The sequence below is a fragment of the Natrix helvetica genome, assembly GCF_964273705.1.
Source record: "Natrix helvetica genome assembly, chromosome: 4".
Taxonomy (NCBI): Eukaryota; Metazoa; Chordata; class Lepidosauria; order Squamata; family Natricidae; genus Natrix; species Natrix helvetica.
The window spans coordinates 72290563-72310177 of record NC_138550.1 but is presented as its reverse complement, the minus strand read 5'-3'; the positions used below and the strand labels follow the sequence as shown (position 1 = coordinate 72310177).

The 19615-nt window shown below is 42.2% G+C and overlaps 1 protein-coding gene across 3 annotated transcripts in view; it reads left to right on the top strand.

Annotated features, from left to right (window-relative positions):
- PSD2 (pleckstrin and Sec7 domain containing 2) overlaps positions 1-19615 on the top strand; it is a 124533-nt gene that overhangs the window by 45077 nt on the left and 59841 nt on the right. For 2 of the 3 annotated variants that reach the window (XM_081951823.1, XM_081951824.1), the window contains exons 5-7: positions 2889-2969; positions 5092-5204; positions 17917-17977. In XM_081951823.1, the coding sequence (XP_081807949.1) occupies positions 2889-2969; positions 5092-5204; positions 17917-17977 (255 nt within the window). The remainder of the gene's footprint in view (positions 1-2888; positions 2970-5091; positions 5205-17916; positions 17978-19615) is intronic. The other variant, XM_081951822.1, reaches the window with a different exon arrangement.

Here is a 19615-nt window from a genome sequence, read left to right as displayed (position 1 = left end):
GCTTCTTTAAATTTCTAAGTCCCTGAACAGAAAGCAAATGGCTTTATTATGCATTCTCTAAGAGCATATTGGCCTCATTTGCAGAAAATGCAGTGAAGGAGAAAATGATCCAGGTTTTTTCCTGAAAACTTGTTTCTTTTTTAACTGTGTTGTCTTGTTTCAAATTTTTATGTTTTATATTTTATCAGAATTAGAATTTAAAATAAACATAATTTAGTCACTTTCCCTTGATAGCCAATTGCCTCCTCTGTACAAGAACACCCACAGTCACACGATTATGTTTACAGTACAATAAGATCAGACCAAGAGCTGAAAGAGAAAGAAGACGAAGACCAGAGGATGGCAAAATGAAACTAAACTAGCCATAGTTTCCAAAGCATTATTACAGCTATATTAGGAGCAAAAAACCCCCAAAAGGCTGGCAGCACTAACCCACTTAATTTTATTATAATGTATAATTCATTTTGCTAGATGTGATCTTATTGTCCTATGGCCAGAAATTTGGAGTACAGGGTTGAAAGTTTAAAAAAAAAAGTAAAACAGTGGGGGGAAGTCATCAATAGAGAGAATCAGTGGCAAGTCACTGAATTCTTGGCAATGCAATGTTTTGATTGTTCCTGGTTTTTTTTCCCTTGGGCTACTGGGTCTTTTTGCTTACTTGTTTTGGAGGATTTTAGTTGACTTGTGTGCTAACATGATTGTCTGGTTGTCATGAGTTGTTGGTTATTTCTGAGATGTTTTTGAAGTATGGTAGTACATACCTTTTTGTATCTTGTGTTGATTGCGCTGCAGTAGTTGAATATTTTAATAAAGCTGCATGGGTATTCATTTTGCTGGAAGAGGTTGTATGGATATTTCCCTTTTCCCTTTCCATGTTCTGGATTGCTGCAAAGTGTTTGCATTAGAATTCTTCTTGGCTGATTTTTTCCCATGAGTTGAACATTCTAAAAAATGTCAATCAACTTAAGCTTGAACACAAATTAAGCTTGAACACAAATTTGTGTTTGAAAAGAAAACACTTTAGAAAACAGTTTCATATCTTTCCTCTCTTTAGAGGATATTCTTTAAAATATATGTTCATTATTAATAATCTTACGTCAATGGCCATTTTGAGTAGTGGTTAACTTGATCAGTGGCCCCAAGTTAGAGACTGGGAGACTGGAGTTCTAGTTCTGCCTTAGGCAGAAGTAGTTGGGTGACCCTGGGCCAGTCACTCTCTCTCAGCCCTAGGAAGAGGTAATGGCAAGCCACTTCTGAAAAACCTTGTCAAGAAAACTGCAAGTAGGACTTGTCTAGGTAGTCACCAGGAGCGAAGACTGACTTAAACACACAAATATAGACACACATATAAATATTATAGGTTATCACAAGGATTTCACATTGGGGATTCTTGCATAAGCTGATGTTTCTGCATGTCATTCTATCCATCCACAAAAAAATCTGGTATTTTGTACTAGCAGAAAAAAAATAGCAGGTGCTATTTTTTGTGTCCTTTACTTAAGGTAGCATTAATGTAAATGTGGGTTTACATAATATAAGATTTCTTTTTCTGCACTTTTGGTATTGCAGCATGCATATAGATAGAAAACATATCCTGATTTCTAAAGTATGTAACATGTAAATTTGAGGTATGCATCTTGCATATCTTTTACAATGTCCTGTTTGTTTCTGGCTTAGATATATTTCTGATTATTTGTAGAACCCTGCTTGATAAGGAATGACTTATATTCTCTCCTTCGCTGCTAATTGATTCATTTTTATTTTCTCAGAAATACTAGCATTTGAGATGCTTTTAAGATGTGTTCTTATATAGACAATGAGTTCTGTAAATTAATTGTAATTATAATCATGGTAAATACCACTCTGTTATGAGTAAACACAACAACAAATAAAAACAAAATCTGGGAGATTATCCAAAACACCCTAACCCAAAGCAGCCAACCCTAAAAATGTATTAATGTATATCTTAGGATTCTTGGGCATGCACTGATATATGCCTAAAAATCTTAGTGGTAAATATAAACAGTCATTTATGATATTTTCAATTGCATATATCATATGTATCACATATCATGCTGTCAGAGAGGGCATACTGTGGATCCTAACCCCACCTCTCCCCTTGCTCCTTGCTTTCCCATCCGCTCATCTTCTCATATCGCTGTATCCTTGTTATCTTTTTCATTGTTTATTTTATTGTTCCATTTACTGTTATTATGTTTACACTTATTTTTATTTCTGTTTTTATTCTTGTAAGCTGCCAAAAGTAGCCCCCACAATGAGTTAGGTAACAAATAAATTTAACAAACAAATAAATATATCTCCCTCCTCAGTCCTCCATCTCCACTTCCCTAATGCATTTCTAAAGATATGTGAAGCAGCTCTCCCAGTATGGAAGTAAAAAAAAAATGCTTCCAGAATTTGGAATGATGGAATAATGCTTCTGTACAATCATGTATCATAAACACATAAATAAAATCCCTATTCCTAGACATATTAGAAATAAACACAGCTAGTAGTATATAAGGTTCTCCAAACCAAACTATTAAGAGGTGGTATCGGAAAAAAACTTTGATACTTTCTTGTATCAGTGTATTGTTTCCAATTTTTCCATTTGAAGTTTAACTTATTGTTTATATATTAAAAGGAGAACAAAAATCAGAATCATACTGAGAGCAAAAAATGAGAATGATTTGTTTTCAGATTCCAGTGAGAGGATAGTACCCTACTCTTAACCCAATCAAATGTGGTCTTTTCCACTCCCAATTTGAGGTATACACTAGTTTGTGTAGACACTATGTCTAGTGTATACTCACAAATACTTTCATTTATGGGATTCTTTGTGAATTCTTTGTGCCCATAATTATTGATGGTGTCATCTTTAATTGCAGTAATGAATTTAGCAAAATGGTAGCAGAAGAATATCTCCGTTTCTTCGACTTTACTGGATTGACCTTGGATAAAGCACTCAGGTGAGCAGGATTGATTGATTACTAATAGATAATTGAATCTATTAATTTTATGCTTCTGGAATTTTGCAAAATTAACAACCATTTTTAGGGTTAAAAAAGAAAAAGAGATAGCATTGGTTGTTTATAAACAAGCACTATTCATCTATAAATAAAATAGACCTTTGGACTCCATTGAGAGCCAGTTTGGTGTAGAGAGCCAGTAAGGTGCTGGCCTGAAGCAGGAAACTGTGAGTTCTACTCCCACTTTAGATATGAAAGCCAGCTGAGTGATTTGGGCAAGTCACTCCCTCACAGCCCAACTCACTTCATAGTTAGTGTTGTTGTGGGAAAAATAAGAGCACGAGGGTGCATCATGTATGTTTGCTGCCTTGAGCTACCTATAAATAGTAATAAAGGCAGGATTTTAAAAAGTAAATAAATTTCCATGGGCTGAAAGGCAAGATTAGGGTGTGAGGGCACACTTCTAATAAAAAGGCTATGGGGAAAACTCCGACCTTACCTCTTCTTTACTGCAAATTACCGTACATTTTCCAAAGCAACTTTTTCTGTTTAAAGTGCTGTCTGCTTTATTTACATGTTTATCTGTAAAACAAAATTATGTCTTCCATTTCAGATTTCTAATCAGGGTGTTTTCAGGGTAGTCACAGCCATATGATCTAAATTCCACCCCTTTTTTACATGCACTGCAAAATATGTATTTATTTATTTTTAGTTAGTTAGTTTGTCAAACATATACGAGATAACAGGTCTAAGTATAAACATGGACATGAACACAGGAAATGGGTACGAATAAATGGGGACAGTAGAATAGCTGTGGCCGCTACTGATTTTGTTTGGCCCCCTCCTGTTTCTAACTCTTACATTGGTTTGGTTAATATACGTTTCTTTTGGATCTCTGACATATTTCTTTCTATTGATTCTATGCTCCTCAAACAGAAGGCATTTCACTGTAGATAAGTATATGATACACATTGAAGAAAACAATTCTAACTTCACATCTTAGCCAGTGAATTAGCAGAGAGAAATCAGAAAAGATATCTAGTGGTTATGGTGAATAGCTTAATAAAAAAACGATCTAGTCCATAGGTACTACAGTAAGTGCTTTTCACCCAGCACATTATTAAGCTATAGAATTCACTATCATGGGTTACAATAGAATACAACTTTGATTTGATTTTAAGAGGGGTTTAGGCAATTGACAAAAGAGATAATAGCTCAATAACCTAGCCATAATGCTCATAGCGTATTTAATGCAGTACTAGAAGCAGGATTGCTTTTAATGTTGGTTCCTGGGGAATAGGAATTGGGAAGACCTATTACATTTATATTTTGCTATGGATTTCCTGCTGGTATCTAATTAATTATTGTGAAAAAAAGCTTTTATTTGGGCATATAATCTACCAGTTCAGATGTACAGTAAATCCAAGCCATTCTGCTTTCTGTTTTGCAACCTAAATTTTTAATGAAACATCTGGATATAAATTCATTGGTGTGGCATTGATTTAGAATGTATTTAGCCCTTCGTTCTTTGGTTTTCTTTTCTTTTCATATTCATATTTCACATAAATATTGTGCATTTGATATTTTTATTCCTTTCTACAACAAAATTGTTTCACATAAGACCAATATTATGAGCTTCCTCCAAAGGTGGCTTCTTTCTTACTGCTGTTTCTTGAAATGATAGATGACCATACCATGTAGTGCTGCTCATTGAGTGACTCCAGGACTGCCATGAAAGGGAACCAGCCTGTTGTCTGAATAGAGGGTCTTTCTGCTATGAAAAGAAATAAAAACCAAAAGTATGAGCCACCTGCACATTTTCAAAAATGAGGGGTGCCTTTTTTCCATGGGAATGATAGTCACTACCTGGGCACATTCCACCAAAGATCCTTTGGGAGCAAAACACCCAAATCAGATCTCCACAAGAGCTAGAGCAAAAGCCTTTTTACACAGTCTTTGATATTTAGTTCAAATCACTTGATGTCTTACAGTCTTTAGAGTTCAAATCCTCACAGAATGTCTCTGATCCCAAAACGTTTGGTACTTTTAAAACTTGAAAAAGTTTGATATATTAAATTTCTTGTTTGTTTAGTTGCTTTTTTTAAATACTTTCTATGTTTAGAGCTTTCCTAAAAGCTTTCCCCCTTATGGGAGAGACACAGGAACGGGAACGGGTCCTCATCCACTTCTCTCACAGATATTGCCACTGCAATCCCCAGGAGAGCACATCGGAAGGTAAGAGCTGATGCCGCTCAGTTTTTAGCCTCAGACTCAGATGAATTTATTTCAGTAATTCATTTATTTAAATTGTATTCAGACTCATGGCAGAATTCTAGCTTAAGAGAAACATTGCTTGAATTTATCAAAGGAATTGCACAGGGCTGCAGGGAAAACAACAACTAATTTTTCTCTCCCTGAATAAAACAAGAGGGAATAAACACATCAGCTGAGAAGGGGTGATATTTTTCCATGGAACATGCAGATTATTAAAACAGTAGAATAGTGTTTCAGATACTATTATTATCATTTTTCTTCCTGTCCCTATTTTCAGAATGGTGAGCTGAAGCTTGAATGCTATTAATAGGGTTCTTGGTATATTTGTGGCCAAGAATAGAAGTCTCAAAAGACATGTAATAGCAGCAATGCTTTGGTTCTGTTCACCCTTGTCTCTGATTATCTTCAGATAGTTTTGTTTAATATGATATACAAAAATCTTGCACGTGGTGATAAACCTATTACTTCTTGCTTTTCTTCCTATTGCTTCCCATTCTCAATTCAGTTCCTTTTGTTTCAGTAAGTTCATTTTTTTAAGAAGGTATGATACTGTGTGAAGGAATAAGGGCCAAGTGCAGAGGAAGGAGACTGCATAAGAAGGATATAATTAAGTACTTAAAGAGATACCGTCCATAACACTTTAAATATCAAATGGTATATTTATTATATCAGTTTAGGCTGAAAAATTAGGACTTTGTGAGTAAACCTGATGAGGTTTGAGTTGGAGATTCAAAGAGGAAATGGGTTGATCCACCACCACCCCCTTTTAAAGTAATCTTTATTGGTTATACATTTTCTTTTTAATAAGACATACAAATACAGCTTTAAACATACAAACCTCCCCCCGCCCCCGTGACAGTCGTTCACAGCCCAACATTTTTTTCTTCCTCATTGTTTAGTTTCTAACCAGCATCTTCTTGTTACAAAGTTCAGGGATCTATTACAATACCCACGTTCACTTTTAGTTCCCATTGTTAACAGCTGCTATTTAACTTTCCCAGTTTTAAGTCCCTGCTGTTCTCTTTGTCGCCCTCATATACCATAAGTTCCAGCTAAGATAATGTTCCGTTTCTCCTTTGTCTCTCAGCCAACCGGTAATTCTGTCCACTTCTGCACATTCATAAATCTTTTTAATTATGACATCTTCCGATGATATGGTAGTAGATTTCCAAAATTGCGCATAGGTTATTCTTGCGGCCACAATTATATGTAGGCTCAAATGCCATATAGATTTAGTCATGTTTTCTGGTTTTATGCTTAGTAAAAAAGTCTTGGGTTTCCATTCCATACTTGCCCCGGTAACCTCTCTTTGCCAGTTTTGAACCTTTCTCTAGTATTTCGTGGCCTCAATACAGGACCACCAAACGTGGTAGAATGTGCCATCCCTTCTTCCACATTTCCAGCACAGTGGAGATAAACCAGAAAACATTTTGGCTAACCTTGTTGGGGGAAAATGCCATCTATAAGCCATCTTATATATATTTTCTTTAAACGCTGTAGATATCGTGAGTTTAATAGTCTTACTCCATAGATCCCACCATTTACCCATTTCAATCTCATGACTAAAATTTCTCTCCCATGCTATTAAAGGGCCTTTATCCATCTCTTCTTTAACACCTTGACAGGTCAAAAATTGATAGATCTTCGATAACAATTTCTTAACTCCGCCGAACAAAAACTTATCCAGCTCCTGAGGGTTTGTGTAGATTCCAAACCGTTCCTTATTGCTTTTAAGCCTATTTCTAATCTGTAAATATTCCCACCATTCCAGATTCCTACCCTGCTGCTTAATTCCACCTTTGTTTTCATGTTGCCATCTTCTGTCATAATGTCTTTATATATTATATTTCTTGTCCAGTTAAATACACTGGGATGCATTAAGGCCTCCAACGGTGCCAACCAGCAATGGTGCCAACGGAACCTTAAGATAATACTTTTTCCTCAACTTTTCCCACATCCCCATCAAAATCTTCCGAATATAATGTCCCATGAAATACCTGTGGGGGGTATCTTTTTCTTGCCAGAGGGAGACATGCTATCCCTGTGGGAGATCATGTCCCTCTATAGCCAATAAGCGCCTTCTACTCAACGTCACCCAATCCTTCACCCATGTCATAATTGCTGCACTATAATATGCTTCCCAGTTGGGTACTCTGAAGCCTCCCAATTCTTTACATTTTTGCAACATTTGGGCTTTAATTCGTGCTTTCTTGCCTTGCCATATAAATCGGGCGACTATTATCTCCAAGGATCTAAAAAAAAAATTGTCCAATTTAGTTGGTGCCGTTTGAAACAAAAACAGAAATTTCAGTAGTACATGTGTCTTAACTGTCGCAATCCTGCTTCCATAATGCATTGCTAAAGATCTGTTTTTTAAACTTGGCAACTTTTAAAAATGTGTGGACTTCACACCAGAATTCCAGCTAGCATTTTATGGGAGTTGAAGTTCCTGCATCTTAAAGTCAGATTTTAGATTCAGATTAACAGAGTTGGAAGGCACCTTATAGGTCATCTAGTCCAATCCCCCCCCCCAAGCAGGAGTACCTACACCATTTCTGACAGATGGCAGTCCAGTCTGTTCTTGAAAGCTTCCAGTGTTTCCACAACTTCTGAAGGCAAGTTGTTCCATTGGTTAATTGTTCTCACTGTCAGAAAATTTTTCCTTATTTCTAGATGGTTCCAGGTTGTCCTTGTTCAGCTTCCATCCATTATTCCTTGTCTGGCCTTCAGTGCTTTGAAAAATAGCTTGACCCCCTCCTCTCTTTGTCAGCTCCTCAAACACTGCCATCGCGTCTCCTCTGGTCCTTCTCTTCACTAGACTAGCAATGGCAAGTTCTTATAACTGTTCTTCATATGTTTTAATCTCTAGTCCCCTAATCATCTTGGTTGTTCTTCTCTGCACTCTTTCTAGAGTCTCAGCATCTTTTTTATAGTGTGACAATCAAAACTGGATGCAATATTCTAGGTGTGGTCTTACTAAGGCTTTATAAAGTGGTATTAGTATCTCACTTGATCTTGATTGTATCCCTCTGTTAATGCAATTTAGGATTGCATTGGCTTTTTTGGCTGCTGCCACACAGTGTTGGCTCATATTTAATTGGTTGTCCACTAAGACTCCAAGATCCCTCTCACAGTTCCTGCTATTAAACCTGGTTTCACCCAGTTTATATGTGTACTTTTGGTTTTTCTTGCCTAAGTGTAGGACTTTACTTTTCTCTACATTGATTTTCATTTTGTTAGATAGAGCCCAGTGTTCAAGTCTGTCAAGATCCAGATGGATCTTGAGCCTATCTTCTAGGGTGTTAGCTATTGCTGCCAGCTTAAGTATCATCTACAAATTTGGTAAGTTCCCTTCTATTGTCTCATCTAAGTCATTTATGAAAATATTGAAGAGTACTGGGCCTAAAATGGAATGTTGTGGTACCCATTGCTTACTTGACTCCATGTAGACATAGTACCCTTAAGGACTGCTCGTTGAGTACAGTTTGTCAGCCAGTTATAAATCCATCTGATGGTGATGCTATCTATCCCACTTTTTTTCTACTTTACCAAGAAGTATATTGTGGTCTACTTCTTAAAGTCCACACATCTTAAAACCTATACTCATGATTTGAGCTTTGAAGACAAACCTATTTAACTCAATCTGCTTCTAAATTCATCTGAAAAGAAATCAGCCCAAAAGCTATAATGGGAAGGCATAAGATATCTGCAGATGCTTTGTTGAGGGGCAAAATGGGATAGAAAAAAGAGACATTCAGAGGTGTAATAACTTGGTTGTTTCAGAAGGCCTTTGGAAGATAATTATTTTATAGTTGTTGGCATCATGTCTGAATGTTATTTTTTTTAAAAAATATTGTAACATGCTTTGGTTTTATTGTATTTATTGTAATACACACACACACATTATTGCTAGTGCTTTTGTATGCCTCCTAAAGTTCTAGGGACTGAGTTGGTTTATAGATTTCACATATTTTACATTAAAAAATAAATGTTTTTTAAGTGTTAAGTCAGTTTTAAGTGTTCTCTAAGAACCCAAAAATTTAATAAGGTGATAAAATTCACTGATTGGGCACAGCTATCTATTCTGTCTCTACTGTATCTGTTCAATCCACTGTTCCTGATTTTCTGTGTGTAGTGAATGGAAAGCAAAACAATTTACCAATTGCCCCTCTTTGACATATCAACAGATCAGATGGAAAAACTTGTGGCACTGTAGCAGAAATGGAGTAGGCGGTCTGGCTATAGGTTATCTTTAGGCTTCTTCCTTTGCGCCCCCTGCTCCTACATTCATGCTGTTATAACTGGAGCTGAATAAAAGAAAAAAAACCCAACAAACAAATCAATATCGTGAACAGAGCCGAGTCTCAATCAGTTGCTTCACTTCCTCATATACACACACACACACAATGAAAGGAGATTTCTAAATTCTTTTGGTCCTCTTTTGGGAAGTGGGAAAAGGGTTATTCCTGTTATTTTATTAATTTGATGTTTTGTGTTTGTATTTAACCAGCAAAGGCATACCATAAACAAACTCAGACTCTTACCAACTGAGCAGATTAATACAATTGCAAAATTCTGATTAGCCGCCAATAGTGTTTCCCTATCCTCTTCTTAGAGATCCATGGCAGATTGAAATAGCCAAGAACCACCACCCTCATCTCATTCACCACTAGTCACTCGTCTTTGTCTCCAAGGAAACTGTAAAAGATTGGCCGAAGGATGAGGCAGGATGCAGTCTGAGGCAACTAACAGCCAACTTTATTACAGACAAGACAGCAACTATATACAGCAGTGATTTTCCTGCCTGACAGCTATTTATACAGAGCTGTCGGACAGGGCAACCAATCAGAGACTCCTGACAGCCCGCGCTCAGCCAAGCCGCGTCTTAGCCAATCAGGCGCGGCTTGGCTGTTGCTGGCTGCCAGGACATAACACTCCTTCCCCCCCCCAGCGAGGGCGCAGGTGCGAAGGCAGCACATGCGTACTCGCTAAGATCTTCTCAGTCCAGGCGGAGTCGTCGGCGGAGGAAGAGGTGCCCGTGGAAGCTCCTCCCTGGAGGGAGTGTAGCTCCGGGTGACGTCATCCGGGCCTGCAGCAGAGGGCGGATCCAAAGACCCAGGTAGGACAGGGCGAGGGGGCGCGGCCGTAGGAGGCGGGATTGAGGACAATTGCCGGTAGGCGGCGTCTCTGTAGGTGAGGCCTGACTGGGGAAAGGCCTCTTGAAGGAACAAACCAGAAGGGGCGTGAACGGACGGAGATGGCAAGTGGAACGGCAGCCTGTCGGCTGGGCCTGGGTAGGCGAGGCCTGACTGGGGAAAGGCCTCACAAGGGGCTGCTTCTGCCGGTTGCGGTGGAACAGCGGCAGGTTGCGGGTCAGATTGAGCGGGACCCTCGGCTGGGTGGCGGCGCCTTAGTTGATCCACATGGCGCCGCCACTCGGACCCATCGGCAAGGCGGACCCTGTAAGAACTGGGGCCGGTTATTTCTGCGATAGATGCAGGTACCCACTTAGGATCCCCCGTAAAACTCCTAGCCCAGACCAGATCCCCCACCCCGAAAGAGCGGGGAGGGGCCCCCAGGTTGCGAGGCTGGTCCCCTGAATAGAGCGGATGCATCCTATCCAGGGGTGTCCGCAGGCGCCTGCCCATCAGGAGCTCAGCGGGGCTCTTGTTGTCTATAGGGCAAGGGGTGGAGTGTTGACCACTAGGTAGTGTTGACCACTATAGGGCAAGGGGTGGAGTGTTGACCACTAGATACGCTGCCACCCTTGCCTGCCAATCGCCCCGCTCCATTCTGCCAAGTGCCTCTTTGGCCGAGCGGACGGCTCGTTCCGCCCGGCCATTGCAGGCAGGGTGGTACGGGGCGGTGGGCGTGTGGCAGATGCCCTGCATGGCCAGGAACTGTTGGAAAGCCATGGAAGCAAATTGCGGCCCGTTGTCGGACACTAGGATGTCCGGCAACCCATGCGTGGCAAACAGGCATTGCAATGCCCTGATGGTACTCTCAACTGTGGTGGATGTCATGAGGACTAGCTCCACCCAGCGGGAATATGCATCCACGGCCACCAAGAAGACCTGGCCATGGAAAGGGCCCGCAAAATCCACATGTACCCTTGACCAGGGCCCCCTAGGGGTCTCCCACTGCCGAGTGGGAACTGCAGGTGGGGCAGGGCATGACAGCTGAGACGGAGAGCAGCGGGCCACCCAGGCAGCTATTTCATCATCCAAGTGGGGCCACCAGACATAGCTGCGCGCTAATGCTTTCATCCGCGCTATGCCAAGGTGGTCCACGTGGAGACGAGATAGCACCTGGTGGCAAAGGGGCTGGGGAATGACGACCCTGTCTCCCCACAGCAAATACCCGCTGTGGATGGCCAGTTCCAGCTGGCGGGACTTAAAATGCCAGAATTCCTCCGCGACCTTGCCCAGGGGCCATCACCTCAGTACCCAAGAGACTACTTGGGACAGAACAGGGTGTGTTTTGCCACATCCGAGGCTGTCAGTGGCAGGTCGAGGGAGGCAATGGAGAGAACGGATAGTGAGGGTACTGGGGAAGGGTCAGCGCCCGGAAGGGGGCAGCGGCTAAGGGCGTCAGCATGCCCCAGCTGCTTGCCAGGACGGTACAGCAGCGTATAAGAATACGCTGCCAGGAATTCCGTCCAGCGGGTCATCCTAGGGAAAAGGATGGGAGGGGTAGGTCGGTCACTGGCCAGAAGCCCAAGGAGCGGCTTGTGGTCAGTGTAGAGTGTAAAGTGCCGACCATAAAGGTAGTCATGGAATTTTTAAATCCCGGATACTGCAGCCAGAGTGTCCTTGTCAATCTGGCTGTAGTTCCGCCCCGCCGGGGAGAGGGTCCGGGAATAAAAAGCCACGGGGGCTTCTGAGCCATTTGGGAGGACATGGCTCAGAACTGCCCCCAGACCAACAGGGGAGGCATCACATGCCAGAGTCAGCGGCAGCCTGTCACTATATTGGACTAGGACAGCCGCTGACGAGAGCATGTCTTTGACAGCCGCAAACGCATGCGCCTCACGGCTGCCCCAGCACCAGGCCGTGGATCAGTCAAGCAACCGATGCAGCGGCTCGGCTAGTGACGCCTTATGAGGTAAAAATGGCGCGTAAAAGTTTAAGAGCCCCAGGAACGCCTGAAGCTCCGCCTTGGAGGCGGGCGTGGGGGCGTTCCGGATGGCAGCAACCTTGGCAGGGGTAGGGTGGATGCCCTGGGCATCGATCAGGAAGCCCAAGAATTCCACATTTGCTGGGCTTCAATTTGAGACCCGCGCCCCTGAAACGGTCGAGGACCTTCCGTAAGACTTCAATGAGCCCTGAGTGGCTGAGCAGCGATCAGGACATCATCGAAGTACGGAACCACGCCAGGGAGCCCATGGAGCAGGCGCTCCATGAGGCTCTGGAAGATCCCCGGGGCTACGGACACGCCGAATTGGAGGCGGCGACAACGGAAAGCCCCTCGGTGGGTGACGATAGTTTGTGCAGCCGCCGAATCATCATCCACCGGGAGCTGCTGGTAGGCCTGCGCCATATCCAGTTTGGTGAAAATACAGCCCTGCCCTAGAGAATGGAGCAGGTGCTGCACTACAGGGACTGGATACGGGTTTGCCTGAAGGGTGAGGTTGATGGTCGACTTATAGGCGGCGCAGAGGCGAATAGACCCGTCGGCCTTGACGGGGACCACAATAGGGGTCTCCCATCTGGAGTGGTCGACGAGTTCTAGTACGCCCTGCGCCAACAATTTATCCAACTCGGCATCTACCTTAGCTCTCAAGGCAAAAGGCACCCTGCGGGCCTTCAGCCTGATGGGAGCAACCTGGGGGTCAAGGTTAAGGAAAATGGGGGTGCCCTTATATCTCCCCAGCTCCCCACTAAACACATCTGCGTAGGAAGCCAGAAGGCTTGCTATGTCAGGGGGGGGTGTCCGAGATAAGATGCACCCCTTGCAGATAGAGGCCCAGGGCGGGGAACCAGTCTAAGCCCAGGAGGGCTGGAAGAGGCTTTTCTACTATTAGTGCAGACAAACGTCCAGTAAAATCCCCGTACCCCACCCTCACGGCATAACACCCCAGGGTGGGAATTATAGCCCCCTGGTAGTCCCACAGGGTAGTGTCCGGGGGAGATAGCTGGCTCTTCTTGATGCCGGGGCAGAGGCGGTTGAAATCGGCCCATGATAGGAGAGAACGGGAAGACCCGGAGTCAACCTCCATGAGGCAGAGAGACCCCTCGATCAGGATGGAGACCCGGATCCTCGGCGCACCTGCGGCCGCGTTGTAGACCGACTCTGCAGGGGTGGCAGGAAGGTTCGGTTCCACGGCGTAGCAGGCATCTTGCGGTCTCTGCTGTCAGCGGGGCTGAGGAACGGCTGGTTGGAACGACCGGTTGGAAGTCTGACCACTGACGCCGGGGCGCTGCGGCAGCGGCAAGGGCGCCCTGCATATTTGCGCAAGGTGCCCTTTCCTCTGGCAACGGCGGCAGACTGAAGCCTTAAAGGGGCACTCAGCGCGGCTGTGGTCTCCACCACAACCTAGGCAGGCAACCAAAGGTTGACAGGAACGTTGTTGCTGAGGCCGTCGTCTGGGAGTAGATGCAAGGCGGGCCACAAGTTCCTCTTCTTCCTGGTCAGGCAGGGGAACCAGGTCATCGATCAGGCAAGTACGGCCAGGAAGTGGAGGAATCTGAAGGCGAAACATCTCAGCCGTCGACTGCTCAGATAGTTCGGCTGCCCTAGCCTCAGCAATCGCTTCGTTTAGTGTCACCTCAGGCCGGGTTAGGAGGCGCCTCTTGAGGCAAGGGTCTTTAATGCCACAAATGAATTGCTCGACCAGCGAGTCATCCAGGTCGAGGAATTCACACGGAATTGCGGCGGTTCGCAGGGACTGGAGGAATTGGCTGACTGACTCCTCCGGCTTCACGGACTGACGGAACGCATATCGCCAAGCGATCCTGGAAGGGGTCGGCGCGTAGTGGTTCCGCAGTTTGGTGATCAGCGTGTCCCAGTCCAAAAAGTGGACAGGCAACGGCGCGGCGAGTGCTCGGGCGACGTTAAACATCGTCGGGCCGCAGCAACAGAAAAAAAACTACATTTTTCGTCCATTGGGATGTTGCGGTTCCCATTGGCGATTAAAAAACATTTGAACCGCTCCAGGAACCCAGCCCAAGACTCGCCGGTGGTTCCAAAGGGAGCGAATGGTGGCATGGATGCCATGGCCGTAATGAGTGCGAAAAATGAAAGTTGTGAGGAAAAAAAATTCTTTTTCCTTCACGAGGTAGCCGCTTGTCGAGGTGGTGTCTCTGTGGCCTCAGAATCCCATCCTCGTCGCCAGTGTAAAAGATTGGCCGAAGGATGAGGCAGGACGCAGTCTGAGGCAACTAACAGCCAACTTTATTACAGACAAGACAGCAACTATATACAGCAGTGAGTTTCCTGCCTGACAGCTATTTATACGGAGCTGTCAGGCAGGGCAACCAATCAGAGACTCCTGACAGCCCGCGCTCAGCCAAGCCGCGTCTTAGCCAATCAGGCACGGCTTGGCTGTTGCTGGCTGCCAGGAAACAACAGAAACTGCTGGGAGAGGGGAATCATAACAGATTTTATTCCCTTGCTGATGTCATTGGGTGCTATCACTTTTAAGGGTAGAATACCTGTTTCATAAAGAGTAAAATAATTAGGCTTGCTGAAAGCTGAAAAAAAGCAAAATATAAACGATTTATATATACAGCTATTTCCATGTGTTAGAGATTTTGAACAAATCAAGATAGAGGAAAATTCTAGCTTCTAGATAACCAGTTATTCAACAGTTCAGGTGGACACTACTCAAAAACTATTATACAGATATTATATCTGAACAGTTTTAACCATCATAGGATAATAAAACTCAAAGAAACAGTGAAAAAACAGGAAGGCCTACAAAAGGAAAAGTATATCCCTTTCCCTCTCCAAATTCTGTGACTAAATAGTAAAAAAGGCAACAGTAGTTCTGGCTGTAATATTGAGTGGTCATTGAAACATCACTCAAATAGAGGGAAGATATAATAAGACAGGTGACAGAAGAAGACAGTTAAACCATAAGTAATCCACACCTTCTCACAAAAAGAGAGACTGTGTCAGATGATCTAGAAAGAATCATGGAGTTGAAAGGAATCTTGGAGGTCTTTTACTCCAATCCTTTTGCACAGGAATACTCAGACCATCCAAAATAAATGGATATCCGATCTTTGTTTGGGGGAAAAAAGTCTAGCAATGGAGCATGACTCCAGAAAGCAGACTGTTCTGCTGCTTAATAACTCTCACAGTGAGAAAGTTCCTCATTTCAAATTCTGATCTCTCGGTATAAGTTTTCATCCACCAGTTCTTGTCTTTCCTTTAGGTGCTCTGAATAATAAATCCACACCTCTTCCCTCTGTCATCCATGTTTTAGAAGACTGTTATCATACTCCTGTTAGCCTTATCTTCTTTTGACTTAATCTTTTTCACTGTTCTTTATAGCTTTAGCTTTCAATCCCTTCACCATTTGTGTTGCTCTTCTATGCACTCTTTCCAATACCTCAGATCATTTTTGTGTTGTGGTGACCAGAACTGAATACAGTATTTCAGGATGATCTGTCCAACACTTGACTACCAGTAAAATGGTACTATCACTTCCCATGATCTATATTGAGGTGGTTCAAAATGTTATTGGCTCTTTTGACACTTGCTATCTTATGCTTAATCTGTAATTTATCAGAATGTAGACACTCTTATTTAGCACTACTGCTGAGCCACATGCTGCCTGTCTTCTACCTGTGCATCTGATTTTTCCTAGGTAATTTGAGAACCTAACATTTTTTGAGAACCTAAAGCATTTTCCTGGATAGAGTTCATTTTCTAAATGTGTCCTTTTTGTTTGCCTCAGAGTTCTTTATGCAACAAAATTTCATCATCTGTCTCTCATTTTTATTTCTCTGGTATTGCTTGTAGTTGGGCTTTATTATCTCATTTTTCTTAACTGTTCTGAATTATTTTCTGCCTCAGGATTTTCATACATGGAATTTTTCTTACTTTTCCTCTTCATTTATCAAAATCAACCCCCTTGAAGACTAAAACACTGATCTGATTGCTTTTAGTTCTCCCTGCCTGAAATACACTAAATTATATATCAAATTTCCTTTCCTTTTTTTGAATGACAAATGTGGTTGACAGGCATTCAGTAAGCTAAGCATAATTTTCAAGAACAATCTCCCCCTATGCCTGAACAGCAAAGTTTTCAATCAGTGTGTGTCACCTGCTCTAACATAAGCTGATGAAATAATGGACACTAACCTCACAATCATTACAAAAGCAAAGAGCCATGGAAAGATGCATGCTCAGAATCTCAAAACATGGACATGTATTAGAGAACAAATAAAAGTATACAATAGCACCAAGTGTGTCAGACTGGCCCCAGCTACTCCCTAAGAAAGAATGACCCTTGACTCCCATAGGATTTAGAGAAAAGACACTTTTACTAGAGATGCTAAGTGCAGCATGGATGAGGCAAACTCTGAAAAAAGAAACTGCACAAAAAATAGATATTGAAAGCAATCCCTAATGTCCAAAACCCTCCTCCATGGGAAAGTAGTCCAATCAGGTTTCATTCCAATGTTTTGGGAACTTGATGCCCCAGGCACCAATGTAAATTCCATTCCCAGGACTGGTGTCCTTGGAGCTCAGTTTGGCATCTCTGGTTCCTGTTAGTGTCCATAGTCTTCAATTTCCCTCAGCATTCTTTCACACCTCCAGCATGCTTCCCTTCCTAGATGCCCCTGCCCCCCCCCCCCCAGTTATGGCAGTTGCTAGCGAGCTTCAAAGAAAGTGAAGATAAGCAGCTGACAGAGTAAAAGGGGTTGGTCACAAAACAAGAAGGCAAGTGGACCAAGTCAGTTATGAATTAATTCCACTTGATAAAAAGCATCAATGAAAGAGACCTCAAACAAGTTGGATTGATGACATCAGCAAGTATTGTGGGCCCAATTGGCAAAAGAAAGCTCAGGACCGTATTGGAACATGAAGAAGAGGCCTTCATCCTGCAGTGGAGAGACAACGACTAAAAAGATGATGATGATGATAGATCATATGGCCACTGCCAAGTTTCCTACAATTATCACTTCAACAATTTCTTTCCTAGTAGAATGCATTAGATCCAATGTAGCTGAACCTTGAGTTCCATCCTCCACCTAATGGACAATGAAAGTGTCTGCAAGGCATGTAAAGAACCCCTTTGGAGCAGTTATCACAATGTTTGATTCCCAATTAATGTGGGATAGTTGAAATTCCCTCATTTCCATTGCAATGTATTTCCTGGATTCCTCACACATTTAAACAGTAAGTAATTCAGTTGTATTTTCTGCTTGGATGGTACACACACAACAATGTCATTATTGTTCTTTTTTCCTTTAATATGCACCAGATGCTTTGGGCAATTTTCACCTTTAGTGTCACAATTAAATGCAGGAATATTATTAAGAATTTGAACAGTTCCTGGATTTGGGACAAAATTTATCTTATCAGCTACTGCTAGCCGCTTGGTCTCAGATGTTAAAATCTTGTCCCCTCCAGTTAGCTAAGCAGATATAGGAACTGCCTTGTTTTGAATATATTTCTTGGGACTGATTTTAAAGTATATTAAATTCCTTGTATTTTCCAGATGGAATCCATACACTCACCTGTGCTCTGATGCTGCTGAACACTGATCTCCACGGCCATGTAAGTATGGCTAATAAAAAGAGACGAACTTTGTTTCTCCCCTGAGATTCCCCCTTTGACTCTTCACTTATGGTAAATATGAGGTTATCTGGGAATACTAAAATAGTTTTGAAATGAATATAGTAAAACAAATAGTAGAGGAGAGTGACTTAAACATTTCAATTAAATCTAGTTTCATGCTCCAGATAGAGCAAAAGACACTGCCAAATGTAGCTTTTTTAAAAGTATACTTTTGATCTTAGCTAGAATATCAGTTAAAATTATCCCCAAAGTATTTGTTAACATAAAATTCTCTGGTTTCTATTCTTCACCTACCATAGGAGTTAGCCATGTGTTTTACCTCAATGTAAAGAAATTTTCAAGTTAACAACTGGGTTTAACATGTTCAAGTGAAGGATTAGCCACTGTTGATTTACTTCTTTAGTTCATCAGCCCTTGAAAAAGTCCTGAACCATCTTGACATAAGCTACCTGGAATGTCTGTATGCTTTACTATAATTCATTAAGGTTATAACGAAATACAGGCTTGAGGCTTGAACAGCAACCCTTTTTTGTTTAAGTAAGTGAAACTTACTTAAGAATGTGTGACTCCAAATTAGCCTGATGAAAATATTGCCTTACTGAGAGGAGATAGATATAATGATCCTTCAGAATACAATGTCAAAATGTATAATATTTGGGGGGTCTGATGTTACTCTACCACAAATGGTATAAATACAAATCTAGAAATTAACATATACAAAATCCAGAACTTCATATATTGTAAATAATTCCATTTGTGTTAAATCTCATCAATGACTCTGTCAGACCTGCCCCAGTCTGATCCCTTAGGGAAGAAAAAACGTTGACTCCATTTGTTTGAAGTGAAAAGTACTTTTAGTAAGAGATGCTGGTTGCAGTAAAGTCAGACGGAATCTGAGTTTCTCATGCAACAAGACCAAACTATTTCTTCAATCCCATCCCTCTCCCCTATGACCAGTCCAACCTCAGCCAATGTGATGCGACATGGATGTTTCCTTCCACACTCAGGACTAACAGCCTTGAAGACGCCTTGGCATGAACTGATCCCATGGTGATCTGCTTTTCTTCAGCTGTCATCTCCCTTCCCAAATTCCACACACAAAAATGCATACAGATTTATTGCTGCCCCTTTGTCCACCCCTCATGCCTCCCCTCCCTGTCCTTTGATAGCAGGACACCAGGATGGCACGAAGCCAAAGATGGTGGCTCTGTATTTATTAAAAGGTCTTTAATTTTGTGGAAATAAAGAACAAAGAATAATAAAGGAATAGGTCAAATATCTTTAAGGTTATCAAATGGAAATTATGGGAATCACTTTGGTATAGTAGTTAAAGTGCTGTCTTAGAAACCAGGAGACTGTGAATTCTAGTCCCCCGTTAGGCATGAAAGCCAGCTGGATGTCTTTGGGCCAGTCACATTATCTCAGCCCAACCCACCTCAAATACTTGTTGTAGGGGGAAAAGGGAAGGAAGGTTTACTAAGCACATTTGCCACCCTGAGTTACTTATAAAGTAATAAAGGCCTGATAAAAATCTAATAAATAGAATAATAAACCATACTTATGTATTAAGTAGTACAATTTGTCGAGGAAAGCAGTTACGAGGAAAGCAGTTACAGCAT